Here is a 15,022-nt window from a genome sequence, read left to right as displayed (position 1 = left end):
TGGACATTACATTCAGTACCCAAGGAAGGGCTTTAACATGTCCGACAGCTTGTGCATATATATATATATATATATATATATATATATATATATATATATATATATATATATATATATATAGCAAAATTATAAATGCAACACCTTTGTGTTTGCCCCTATTTATCATGAGCTGAACTTAAAGATCTATGACTTTTTCTATGTACACAAAAGGCCTATTTCTCTCAAATATTGTTTACAAATTTGTCTAAATCTGTGTTAGACCCCTTTCACGCTGGGTCGTTTTGCAGGCACTATTGCGCTAAAAATAGCTCCTGCAAACCGACCTGAAATAGCCGCTGCTGTCTCTTCTCACACTGGAGCGGTGAACTAGCAGGATGGTAAAAAAAAAAGTCCTGCTAGCAGCATCTTTGGAGCGGTGAAGGAGCAGTGTATACACCGCTTCTGCCCATTGAAATCAATGGGGCAGTGTGGCTATACCGCCTTCAAAGTGCCTCTACAGAGTGTTTTTTTAACTCTTTCTCGGCTGCTAGTGGCCGAATAGCTTTACAAATATGATGGTAAAGCGCCGCTAAAAATACCGCAGACGCACCTCCCGCCCCAGTGTGAAAGGGACCTTAGTGAGCACTTCGCCTTTGTCGTCATCCCCCTCAAGATGCTAATTAGACAGCATGATTAATGCACAGGTGTGCCTTAGGCTGGCCACAAAAAAAGGCCACTCTAAAATGTGCAGTTTTATCACACAGCACAATGCCACAGATGTCACAAGTTTTGAGGGAGCTTGTAATTGGCATGCTTACTGCAGAAATGTCCACTAGAGCTGTTGCCCTTGAATTGAATGTTCATTTCTCTACTATGGGCTGTCTACGAAGGCATTTCCGAGAATACAATACATCCAACCGGCCCCTCAACTGCAGACCACGTGTAACCACACCAGCCCAGGACCTCCACATCAAGCATCTTCACCTCCAAGATCGTCTGAGACCAGCCACCTGAACAGCTGCTGCAACAATCCGTTTGCATAACCAAAGAATTTCTGCACAAACTGTCAGAAACCGTCTCAGGGAAGCTCATCTGCATGCTCGTCGTCCTCATTGAGGTCTCGACCTGACTGCAGTTTATCGTCGTAACAGACTTTGTAGAGGTGTTCTCTTCACTCGTGAATCCCGGTTTTCACTGTACAGGGCAGATGGCAGACAGTGTGTATGGCGTCATGTGGGTGAGTGGTTTGCTGATGTCAACATTGTGGATAGAGTGGCCCTTGGTAGCGGTGGCGTTATGGTATGGGTAGGCGTATGCTACGGACAACGAACACAGGTACATTTTATTGATGGCATTTTGAATGCACAGAGATACTGTGACGAGATCCTGAAATCTATTGCTGTGTCCATCACCTCATGTTGCAGTATGATAATGCACAATCCCATGTTGCAAGGATTGGTACACAATTTCTGGAAGCTGAAAACATACCAGTTCTTGCATGGCCAGGATACTCACTGGACACGTCACCCATTGAGCATGTTTGGGATGCTCTGGATTGGTGTATATGACAGCGTGTTCTAGCTCCTGCCAATATCCAGCTACTTCGCACAGTCATTGAAGAGGAATAGACCAACATTCCACAGGCCACAATCAACGACCTGATCAACAACTCTATGCAAAGGAGATGTGCTGCACTGCATGAGGAAAATGGTGGTCACACCAAAATACTGACTCGTTTTCGGACCCCCCGGACCCCACAATACAGTAAAAATGCACATTTTAGAGTGGGCCTTTATTGTGGCCAGTCTGAGACACACCTGTGCAATAATCATGCTGTCTAATCGGCATCTTGATATGCCTGCCACACCTGTAAGGTGGATGGATTATCTGGCAAAGGAGAAATGCTCACTAACACAGATTTAGACAGATTTGTGAACCTAATTTGAGAGAAATAGGTCTTTTATGTACATAGAAAAAGTCCTAGATCTTTAAGTTCAGCTCATGATAAATAGGGGCAAACACAAAAGTGTTGCGTTTATAATTTTGCTCAGTGTATACATAAATTTCCACACGCGAAGACTTCTTTGTCGATTCTTCATGTCAAATCTTTTCTCTCTATGTCGAATAATTTTGGACTAATAGAGTTAGGTTAGGCACATTCAACCTTTTTTGCTATTGTCTCTATAATGTCGAATCTTTTCTCTCTATGTCAAATCTTTTCTCTCTATGTAGAATAAAGATGGTGTTGCTCCCGGGAAAGCCGTTGCCAGGTTCTCCTCCTGTCCTCCTGTCCCTTTAACCTCTCCCTTATTAACTCTGCGATGGCCCACTGTGTCCTTCTCCAGCTTCTCCAAATTCTTAGCAATGTCTCTCTTCAGGTCCCAGTCCGGTTTCCTTGGAGCCAAATTAGTCAGATCAACTTTCTCTATAATTGGCTCCAGGTTGGCTGCTTCCAGATGCTCTTTAACTTTTTCCTCCACTGGAATAGGTTTGGCCGGAAGCTACTTGCCGCTCTTTGAGCACCTCATCCTGTGGGGTGTAGTTCTTCAGCTTCAGCTCCCTGTGTCACTCTTCCACCTTCTCCTCCGGAAGATCCTCCCCTCCTCCGCTGCAACAATCTCTCCTTCTTGTTCCTCCTCCAGCCTCCCCACACTGCACTCCATCTTCCCACAATCCACCACGCTCAGTATCTGCAACTCAGCGCCAGTGACGTCACCACGCACGAAGGCAGAGCTGCAGTGTCCATTTCAACAAAAAAAACATGATAATAAAGGTCTGGGTGTCTGCCTTGAAACTTTGACTAGACAATGTTGTTGTTGCAGCCTTGAAAGTACATAAACTAGTTCCATTTATAAAGCAGCAATATGGCCTTACTGCGGTCATAGCCAATAGCAAAGATTCATGATTACAAAATAAAGATTAACTTGTCTCGCCTCGCTTCCAATCAAAAATTTTTGGATATTGTGCAGTCAAGTCATTTTCTACACGACTCTCATGATAGATCTACTTCTACAGATGAAAATAACAGGTTTGCTAAATTGTTAGCACTCCGCCTAGCAGCACTAGGGCCCTTGGTTTGAATCCCAACCATGGAACTACCTGCCCGAAGATTGCATTCTCCCTGTGTCTGCGTGGGTTTCCTTCGGGTACGCCGATTTTCTCCCAGACTCCAAAGACATGCTGGGAGGTTAATTGACTCCTGTCTAATTTCACCCTAGTATCTGAATGTAAGTTAGGAACCTTAGATTTTAAGCTCCTTGAGGGCAGAGACTGACGTGAATGCAAAATATATATGTCAAGGTGCTGAGTAAATTGATGGCTCTATATAAATACCTATAATAAAAATAATAAAAATAAACGCAAAGCATATCTGAATTGTTTTTGTCTAACAAAGTATATTTTCATGAAGTTTTGGCTTTTAAAAGTTTAAAAGGTTTTAGAAGCAACTGACATTTTTTCTCATGTATTGTTGGCACTAACAATTCAATTTGTTCTACAAGCTTGTCACTCTCAGATTTGGCACAACAAGCTAATTAACTCACATGCCAGGTTGTACTGTATTTGAAAGCAGCCAGTACATAAACATTGCACTGACAATTGGTAATATATAACAATTTTCTTTATGCAAGCTAGGTTAAAATAGGAAATGTCATGATAGACAGCCTAAAGGTTTTACAGAGCTAGCAAATGTTCAACAGGCCAACAAAATGGAAGTATGTGGATCAGATCTCACATACGAATACTCAGAGCCTGGCTATACACATCAATCTGCTCTCAAACAATTACCTACAATGAATTACTTTCACAGAAACAAAGTATATCATAGGACTAGTTACACTTCAGCAGGTACACATGTTTATGTACCGTATTGATCGGCGTATAACACGCACTTTTTTCCCCCTAAAATCAGGGGGAAATCGGGGGTGCGTGTTATACGCAGTTCCCCCGCCATTCCTAACCTTCTCTGCCGATCTTGGCGGCTTTCAGGTATTTTTTGGCCGTTCTCTGCTATTTTCGGCCACATTTGGCCGCTCTCTGCAGCTTTCGGAAATGGCAAAGACACAGACAAGCCTGCAAATAGCTGACAAGGCTGCAAATAGCTGACAAGGCTGCAATGGAAGGCTGCAATGCAAGACTGCAAATGACTGACAAGGCTGCAAATGACTGACAAGGCTGCAATGCAAGGCTGCAAATGACTGACAAGGCTGCAATGCAAGGCTGCAAATGACTGACAAGGCTGCAATGCAAGGCTGCAAATGACACTGACAAGGCTGCATTGATGGGCATTTAAATGTAAGTTTTTTTCCTTAAACTTCCCTCCTAAAAGTTTTTTTCTTTTAAATTCCCTCCTAAATTTGGGGTGAGTGTTATACGCTGGCTCGTGTTATACACCAATAAATATGGTTCTTATTTCAATAGTGTCTCCCCCTGGTCCTTTTTATTGTATAGCGACCTTCATATAATAAACTATACAACTCTATAAACATAATAAATGTATCCCACATGTGATAGACAATTAATATCCTTGTGTTTTTATTTTTACTTTAATTACTAAATGTGATTGCCATTACTAAACATTTCTAAAGGTGCCTTTGTTTTAAATTTTAGGATAAGGGTGAAGCTTCTCTAAAATTGGGCATTTATTATATACATTAAGCAATACAGTTCCAGTTTTTAACAGCACAGATAAACATCCGTTCATCTATCCCCAAGCATCTTTTCTAGTTTATTGAGATACTGCTTTATGCCATTTGGGTCTCTACATGACTGGGCACCAATTACATAACATGAGCAACTGCTCTACATTTCTGACCACTGGAACCTTTACTGAAATAAGGTTTCCCTCCCTGTTAGCCTGGACATCTCCTCTGGTTAAAATATGGTAGAATATCTTCTTCTCAATATGCCAAGCATTTACAGCTGAATATCTACCATATACCACGAGGAACTGTGGTCTACATCCTTGCATGTGGTTACCAAGGTTTCCATACTTCATAAAAACAAGCATTCCTCCAGAGTGACAAATAAGTCCATTGAATAATCAAATTTTTGAAAAAACTGACAACTGGCACTAAGGTTAGATGTAATTTTAAATTTGAGCACATACTTTGCAACAGCTAGTGAGCCAATGTTTGATTTCCAAGTGGGTTTGTATATTGCAGGTGTTATACGGATGAGATTCAGACATCTCTACTACACTCTACCACACTGTATAGCAAAGATGATACAATTTTAACCACTTCAATACCGGGCACTTAAACACCTTCCTGCCTAGACCAATTTTGAGCTTTCAGCGCTGTCGCACTTTGAATGACAATTGTGCGGTCTTGCTATGCTGTACCCAAATGAAATTTTTATAATTTTTTTCCCACAAATAGAGCTTTCTTTTGGTGGTATTTGATCACCTCTACGGTTTTTATTTTTTGCTAAACAAATAAAAAAATACAGAAAAATTTGAAAAAAAATATGTTTTTTTTTGTTTCAGTTTCAAAACGTTGTAAATAAGTATGTTTTCTCCTTCACTGATGGGCACTGATGGGGCTACACTGATGGGCACTGATAAGGCGGCACTGATGGGCACCAATGAAGTGGCACTGATGAGGTGGCATTGATGGACACTGATATGTGGCACTGATAGGTGGCACTGATGGGCGACACAGATGGGCACTGAGAGGTGGCACAAATTGGCACTGATAGCTGGCACCGATTGGCATGGATAGGCGGCACAGATGGGCATGGATAGGCGGCACAGCTGGGCATGGATATGCGGCACAGATGGGCATGGATAGGCACTGATAGGTGGCACAGGTGGGCACTGATAGGTGGCACAGGCGGGAACTCGAGCAGCGGCTCAAAATCCTGATCACGTCATATGACGTCCGGTCAGGATTTTGAAACCACTTTGCCACCGTCATTTGCCAATAGGGTGGGCGGCAAGTGGTTAAAAATTTTATTCTTTATCCCTGTGTCATTTGCCTGCTCATTGGATATTGAATATCTGTTATGACACTTATGAGACCCCCGCCCTCTCCCACTTTCATTATAGGTTCCCTAAACATTCCTCATTCAGCTCCCAAAATAACATTAGATTTGCAGCAGTATCCAATGCAATAAAGAGAAATTGGCTGACAGGACATAACCTCCCAACATACAGAAAGATTTTAGACAGTTGTATCAGCAAAATGTAACAACGCAATTATTGTATTTTGAATGAACGCATAACAGTATAAAATAGTGCTTTATAATATTTGTCTGAAGTTCCACAATAATTTTAGTTAAGAGCATTTTCTAGAGGATTAAAGCGGAGCTCCACCTCATTTAACATGTTTTGTTTAATTATATGCCATAAATCTATACAGTAATAAATTGATATTTTGTTTTTTCTTTTGTACCTGTGTTTTTGCAGAAGTCCTCCTCTGCTTCCTGTCTCAGCTCTCTGCGGATATGGGCAGGTAATCTGCAGATATCACATAATTTCCTCTTGTCGAGCAATGTCTCCTGGGAGCACCTGTCATTATTCCCAGAAGTCATTGCGGATGCCTGCCGCAAGTTATCGCGGGATTTCGCCACCACCGTTGTGATGGCAACCCCTCAAGTTTACAGCGCTGCCCACTGTAAACACTGAGCATGCGCGGGAAATAGCGTGAATGCTGGGAGCTCAGCATTCACCATATCCAGGAAATCCATGCTTGTGCGCTTCACATGCCCACAAGTAAGATGGGAATGGCCACAATCTTTTTTTATAAATATTTATTTAAAACGAAAAACGGACAGCAACAGCAAAAAAAACAAAAAAAAAACAGTGAGTGTATTTATGATTTTACATGTATCTTAATGACTGCAAAAAAAATAAATAGGAATGGTCGCTGGAACCCCACTTTAAATGTTCTGTAAAAGCAAGCATGGAATACACCCTTACCTGGTTCATTCTAGAACATCCAACTGAAAAAATTGCCATAAAATCATAGCTTGGAAGTACAATCGCTTAAAGCTAACAGGATGACAGAAATACAGACTGGTTATTAGATTAAAAGGGTGTATAACCTGCAATGTGTTGTGTACACAAATCTAATTTAAAAATGACAATTTAAGCACTTGATGAACATCACTGACACAAGGGAAAGTAATTGCTCCTTCAGAATAGAGATTTATAGAACTGTCACGCATATAGAAAAGCTCCAAATTAAGGCGCCTGAGGAGTTCAGAGTGTGTGACAAAATTCAATCCAAGATTTGTCAGCTGGTTAAATAATCCTATCTGAATCAAGGCTCTGTAGGGGATCGTGCTTAAACCATTTTCACACAGTGGAAAATGACTACAAATGTAAAGCAGCACTTTCAATACGGCAAAACAAATAGCAAAGCTAACGCTGAGTTAGGGAGTGTAAATGAATTTGCCATAAATAATAACAGGTAATATAGGGCTAATATAACAATACATTTTTTTTTTTTTATAAATCAGTAAAACAAGTTTTCTCCCCTCTTAAGGCATTTTGATAAAAAATAAAATAAAAAAAGAAATCTAGAGAGGGCCTATTTTGTAGCTTGACTCAACGGCAAGTATGTCTGTATCCACAATTAAATTGTACATTTACTACTGCTTAAGTGCAGGCAGTTCACCTTTTCAATGTTCCATTTGCACTGCATTAGTAAGCTACCCAATAACCAATGAGTACTGGAGGCTTCAACATCTACTGTGCCGTGCAATTCTGTGCAGTTTACATGCAGGACCGAGCAGAGTAGCGTGAGATCATGGAAACACGTTGCATATCACGCACTTCTCTGGAACGCAGTGTAACACTGCATTCTGGCCTAATCACGGCACAGAGAAAATTATTATTTTCTGCATGTCACTGCAGTTACTTGCATTTTTTAATGCAGAATAACCCAGGTAACCACACCTAGTGATAATGGGCTATTGAGCAATATAGCTTAGTCATCTGACTGTCTCCAGCCCATGAGTAGGCAGTGAAGTGGCAGCGGAATACTGATAAGACATCACTCTGCTCTCCTGTCAGCAAATTCATTGTCAGCATACAGTGGGTATAGAAAAGAATCACCCCCTTTAAAATAATCACATGTTATTGCTTTGCAGCCTGAATAGAAGTCATGCCACGTACACATGATAGGAATTCCGGCCAGTAAAATACCGATGAGAGCTTTTCATCGGAAAATGCGACCGTGTGTATGCTCCATCGGAATTTAGCTGTCCGAATTTCCGTCAGCCAAAAATTGATGGCATGTTCTCAATTTTCCAGATGGAAAAACTTTCTATCGGTAATTCTGACCGTGTGTATGCAATCCCGACACGCCAAAAATCACGCATGCTCAGATTCAACTACGAGACAGAAGCTATTGGCTACTGGCTATTGAACTTCCTTTTTCTAGTCACGTCGTACGTGTTGCACGTCACCACGTTATAAATTATCGGAATTTTATGTGACCGTGTGTAGGCAAGACAGCTTGAGCTGAATTCCGTTGGGAAAACCGTCAGAGCTTTTTCCGACAAGAATTCCGATCGTGTGTACGTGGCATTAGAGACAGTTTTTGTTTTATCCAGCTGTATTTACTCAGTGCAACTTATAACATCCAAGTGAAAAATAACACCATGTTAGGAAAAAAAAAAAAACAGAAAAGAGTCACAGAGTTGGAAAAGGGATCACCCCCCTCCTAAAAAGGACTTGTAATCCCAATCAGGTGTAGCTAATCACCTTCTCAATGACACACAAAGCCATTTGACTTTCAACTGTGGTCATTTCAATTAGACCAGCATGAAAAGAGCTTTCCTGGAGCTTTTTATTATCTGGGAGTGCAACTGAGGCAAACAATCAACTATGGGTGGCAAGGCACTGTCAAAAGGTCTCTGGTATATAGTTGTGGACAGGCACACATGAAGAGATGGATACAAAAACATTTCAAAATCGTTATCGATGTCTAGAAGCACAGTGAAGTCTACAATTTGGAAGTGGAAGGTGTTTGGTACAAAACAGACTCTTCCTGGATCAGGACTTTTCTCCAAACTGGCTGAAAGAGCCAGGAGGAAACCGGTCATAGAGGCTACAAAGAGGGCCACAGTAACTCTGAAGCAGTTGCAGCAAATTATGACAAAGGGTGATCATTGTGTGCATGTGACAACAATATAACAAATTCTCGACAATAGTGGCTTGTATGGGAGGGTTGCAAGAAACAAACCACTCCTCAAGAAAGGCCACATGCAGTCACGACAGAGCTTTGCCAAAACTTACCTTTTAGAGTCTGAGGCCACACGGAAAAAGGCCTTACAGTCAGATGAGACTAAAATTGAATTATCTGGCCTCAACACCAAATGGTATGTCTGGCAGAAATCCAATACAGCTCACCATCCAAATAACCCCATTTCTGCAGTAAAGCATGGGCGTGATAATATCCTGTTATGGGGTTGTTTCTCTGCAAAAATGGGGCGAAATACTATCAAATTCTTGAGGAAAATCTGCTGCCCTCTGCTAGAAAGTTATAAATGAGAAGAAGATTTACCTTCCAACATGACAATGACCCTAACAAAGCACCCAGCAAAAAATGGCCACACAGTCGATGAAGGAGAAAAAGGTGAATTAGCCTAGTCAGAGCCCAGACTTAAACCCCATTGAAAATCTGTGGAATGACTTGAAGACTGCAGTCCACAGTCAGTCACCATTAAATATAACTGAACTTAAAAGGGATTGTAAAGTAATTTTTTTTATTTTTTTAAAATAACAAACATGTTATACTTACCTCCACTGTGCAGCTCCTTTTGCACAGAGTGGCCCCGAACCTGCTCTTCTAGGGTCCCTCGGCGGCTGTCTCTGCTTCTTCCCGCAGGTACTTCTCACGTTCATGCAAGCTCCCTCACATGGTGAGAAGCACCTGCGGGCGCGCTCCCATGATACAGCCGGCGGCTATAGCCGCTCGCTGTATCACACGGCCCTGCCCCCTGGCTCACCGCGTCATTGGATGTGATTGACAGCAGCGCGAGCCAATGGCTGCACTGCCTTCAATCCATCCACTCCAGCCAATCAGCGGCCAGGCTGAGCGGCGAAGAGGATGGCGGGGCGAGCGCAGGACTTTCGAGGGGTGAGGTAAGTAAAACGGGGGGGCTGGGGATGCCGGCACTGTGAGATATTTTTTCACCTTAATGCATAGAATGCATTAAGGTGAAAAAACATTTAACTTTACAACCCCTTTAAGCAGTTCTGCAAAGAAGAGTGAGAAAATATTGCAAAGTCTAGATTTACAAAGTTAGAAGGGACATATCACAACAGACTAAAGGCTGTAATTAAAGCAAAAGGTGGTTCAAGAAAATACTGACATAAGTGGTTGATCCTTTTTCCAATTCTGTTTTTGACTTTTTTTTTTTATGACATGTTGGTGATTCATCTTTCACTTGGATGTTATAAATTGCACCGAGTAAATGCAGCTGGATAAAACAAAAATTATTTCAGGCTTCAATGCAACAAAATGTGATTATTTTAAAGAAGAGTGATTTTTTTTTCTACACCCACTGTATATGCATTAATCTCACCTAATTGTCTTCTAGTGCTGACACTCCCTCTCCCAGGGGATTTACAAAAGGCTGCTAGCAAGCCCATTTCAGTTACTTACACTAGTTGCATTTTAAATACATTCTATGGTATTTTGACGTGCAAATACCTGTATTATTGGTGTAATGTCATACCTGCCTGGAGTTTGGATTTAAGGAACAGGTTCACTTTAAAGATAATGTGTCATCTGTATAACAGGTCATAGACTAACCATCTAACTGAAGAATAGGCAGTTCAACATTTGTGGAAATACTATTTAAATGAATACATAGAGGTTGATTTACTAAAGGAAAATATAATGTGTACTGCAATTACAGTTGCTCCAGAGCTTAGTAAATGAGGTAAAGCTTCACTTTACAAAGAATCCCCAATCACATGCATGGAAAATAGAAAAAAAACAACATTTTTGCTTGCACATGATTGGATGATAGAAATCAGCACAACTTCCCCTCCTTTACCAAGATCTTGAACAAGCGCACAGTATATTTGCCTTAAGTAAATGAGCCCCAACCTATTTTTAGGGAGTCTGTGCTCACCTTTTATCTTTAATCATTTCAATAAAAAGTCTGTACTCCACTAGGATGCATGTGGGGGACCAGTACCCAACAATGAGGGCCAGGGACTAACAAATGCGTGGCTTATTGGAAAGTTGTTTGGAAAGTATATCAGGGCCAACTAAATTGGTGACATTATATGATTCAGTTTTTATGAAACAATTCCTAGAATTAATTTATACTTGAACAGGTCTTAAAATTATAACCTGCGGTCTATGTATTTTAGCCTTTAAAAAATAAAAATAAAAAAAAACAGACCATTTACAGATAAACACTTTACCACTGTACATAATTCTCTGCAAGATACTGAGAAAGAAATTACTGTCCATACTAAATAACCTGTTATAGCGATGTCAAACATTTCTCCGCCTAAGAGGAAGCACAGCAATAATCCGATGTGTGTAAACAGCAATCCCACAGAAATGTCATTATGCATGCACACTATAATGCATTTATAGACTTGTTCTTAGTGTTACTCATTTTTCTAAATGGTGTTATTTCTGTAATCTTATTTGTATAGTAAATGATTTATGGTCATTGTAAGCTCTTTTGAGCAGGGACCTTATAAATGCCTGGCTGAATGCCTTTTTTAGCATTGTTATTTGATTTTATTTGGAAAGGAAAATCCAAGTCCATCAGTTACCAGAACACTGAAACTGGATGACATTTACATATGCATGCTATTGCTGTACGGTAATGGACTGTGGTTGAGAAGCAGCCCTAGCATATAAAACACTCAGCTCCACCTATGTCTAATGCCCTGTACACACGGTCGGAAATTCAGATGGAAAAAGTCAGATCGGATTATGTTGTCCAAAAATCCAATAGTGTGTGGGCTCTATCGGACTTTTTCAGTCTGAAATTCCGACGGAAAAAGTTTGAGAGCTGGATCTCAAATTTTACATCAACAAAATCCAATCGGACTTTTTCCGATCATTTGTAGAGAATTCCGACACGCATGCTCAGATTAAATTACGAGACCAAAGCTATTGGCTACTAGCTTCTACATAGTCCCGTCGTACTCAACGAACGTCACCTCATTCCGAACGATCCGATTTTCCGACAACTTTGTCCGACTGTGTGTATGCAACACAAGTTTCGGCCAAAATCCGTCAAAAAAAATCAGACGGATTTTGTGGTTGGAATGTCCGACCATGTGTACAAGGCATAAGTGGCCAATGTTTATAAAGCCTAGTGATGCATGAATTTTTAAGCACAACACTATTTCTAACAACCGGACAGTAACGCGGTCCAACAGAATAATGTGTATGAGTGGTTGTTTTTTTTAGCCTTATACTTTTTCGGTGCTATAAGGGGCCATGCAACCCTTAACCACTTAAGCCCCGAACCATTTTACAGCTAAAGGACCAAGCCCCTTTTTGCGATTCGGCACTGTGTCGCTTTAACTGACAATTGCGCAGTCGTGCAATGTGGCTCCCACACAAAATTGGTGTCCTTTTTTCCCACAAATAGAGCTTTCTTTTGGTGGCATTTGATCACCCCTGCGGTTTTAATTTTTTGCGCTATAAACAAAAATAGAGCGACAATTTTGAAAAAAATTCAATATTTTTTACTTTTTGTTATAATAAATATCCCCCAGAAATATATAAAAAAACATTATTTTCCCTCAGTTTAGGCCGATACGTATTCTTCTACATATTTTTGGTAAAAAAAATCGCAATAAGCATTTATTGATTGGTTTGTGCAAAAATTATTGCGTCTCCAAAATAGGGGATAGTTTTATGGCATTTTTATTAATATTTTTTTTTTACTAGTAATTGCGGCGATCAGCAATTTTTATTGTGACTGTGACATTATGGTGGACACGTTGGACATTTTTGACACATTTTTGGGACCATTGGCATTAATACAGCGATCAGTGCGTTTAAAAATGCACCGATTACTGTAAAAATGTCACTGGCAGTGAAGGAGTTAACCACTAGGGGCAGTGAAGGGGTTAAGTGTGTGTGTGTGTGTTTTTTTTTACTGTAGGGGGGCATGGCTTGGCATGTAACGTCACTGATCATCTTTCCCTATGACAGGGAACAGACGATCAGTGACAGGCTCACTAGGAAGCACGAGGAGAGGTTTGTTTACACTTACCTCTCCTCGTTCTTCAGCTCTGTGGTCCGCGGGTCCCATGGTCATGGTCACGGAGCTCAGGACCGAGTCGTGAGTGCGCCGGCGGCAGTGCACAACCCACGGTTGGGCACTTAAAGGCCAACATACCTGTACGTGCTTGTGCCCAGCCGTGCCATTCTGCCAACGTACATCAACGTGAGGCGGTCCTTGAGCAGTTAAAGGATCTCAATAGTTCACAAATGCTCTCAGAAACAGAAGTCTTTCATGCCACTGCATGAAATGCTAGATGGCCAATCTGAGCTAATCACTGTCTATAAAAATGTAAACAAGAGTTGTATTTAAAGCAGACCTTTCAGTAAGATATAGCGTATGTACACCCACAGCTTGTATAGCCCCAACTAATTTTCATTGCTGCCCATGTTGGTAATGGGCAGATTCTCTCTATATATCTCGGTTTTAATTGTCCCAGCGCCAGAAAGTGATTTCAAATCGAACATTTTACACTTGTCATGAGAAGAGGAGGTGAAAGGGAATGTTCTAATGGGGACACTTTTCTAAATCTGGAATTGCACTTACATTGTAAATACTTCCCCTAACTTCTTGTTTCACCAGCAGGAAAAAAAGTTAACTCCTATGTCCATCCAGCTTTTTTGTGTCTTGCATTGTAGGGGTTCTTTGTGGCTTTTTTCTCCTTTCTCGCTCCCTCTTATGTTATTTTTTTACACCCCCCCTTTTCCCTTCTACTCCTGTTTATTCTCAGAATGACAATTTTGATCAGGTTTTTTTCCTGGGTAGTCTTTTTCTAGATACTATTGGAGCCCTCGGTATTTTCCCCGGTGGTGGTTTGCGTTTATCATGGTGTCCCCACATGGTGTCCCCACATCCACTGCACCATCTTGTCTGCACTTTGGGATGTTACTGGTTATGGCATCAATCAGGGAAATTAACTATTGCTATCATAGGTATTTAGTATATGTATATGATTTGTACTCATTTTCATTTTGTATTTTCATAAATATAGAATATTTGCTCAACCTTCCGAGGAAGCGGTTCACTGCGAAACATGTCTTGTTTCTAAAAGCTACGCCAATACGCCAATCTTTTATGGACACCTACAGCCCTCTAACCCATGGCTGATGTGTGAACACTCTCCCTGGATCGAAGTGGGTCTGTTGAACCCAATAGTAGATTAAGCTGATCATGTTGATCTATGTGTTTTTAGCCATCACCTGTTTTTTAAGTATACATAAATAAAAGTTGTTATATTTTCATAAATTTCTGTTGTGGTGCCTATAAAGTCCATGATTGTTGCACTTTGCCTAGTTTTGGGATTAGAGAGGATGTGGCACTTTAATACTTGTACATGCATCCACAGTACCATCCTGTGATGATGCAACATATTCAATTGAAAAACTTAGGTTAAAGTGATTGTAAAGTCTTGTTTTTTATATATATATATATATATATATATATATATATATATATATATATATAAATAACAAACATGTCATACTTATCTGCTCTGTGTAGTGGATTTGCACAGAGCAGCCCAGATCCTCCTTTTTTTGGGTCCTGGCTCCTCCCCCCACAGCTTGCTATGGGGGCACCCAAGCCAAGCTCCAGCTCTGTGTGTCCATTCAGACATGGAGCTGTGGTTCGGCCCTGCCCCCCCTCTTTTGATTGGCTAACTGACTAATTGACAGCAGCAGGGGCCAATGATGCTAGTGCTGTGTCTCTGCCAATCAAGAAGGAGAGTCCCAGATGGCCGAGACACTTGTAGACATTGCTGGACAGAGATGGGGCTCAAGTAAGTATTCGGAGGGCTGCTACACACAGAAAGCTTTTTATCCTA

At 40.9% G+C, this 15,022-nt stretch overlaps 2 protein-coding genes across 2 annotated transcripts in view; both read right to left on the bottom strand.

Annotated features, from left to right (window-relative positions):
- IL1RAPL2 (interleukin 1 receptor accessory protein like 2) overlaps positions 1-15,022 on the bottom strand; it is a 1,165,568-nt gene that overhangs the window by 411,371 nt on the left and 739,175 nt on the right. The gene's annotated exons all lie outside the window — the stretch shown is intronic.
- CCDC12 (coiled-coil domain containing 12) lies at positions 2,204-6,510 on the bottom strand. The gene is given in 4 exon segments (XM_077485410.1): positions 2,204-2,321; positions 2,323-2,474; positions 2,476-2,669; positions 6,372-6,510. Coding segments are annotated over 4 exon segments (603 nt in total).

The sequence above is a fragment of the Lithobates pipiens genome, unplaced genomic scaffold (genome assembly GCF_037356315.1).
Source record: "Lithobates pipiens isolate NorthernLeopardFrog02 unplaced genomic scaffold, aLitPip1_a1.2 Scaffold_1, whole genome shotgun sequence".
Lineage (NCBI taxonomy): Eukaryota > Metazoa > Chordata > Amphibia > Anura > Ranidae > Lithobates > Lithobates pipiens.
This window is presented reverse-complemented; position numbering and strand designations above follow the sequence as displayed.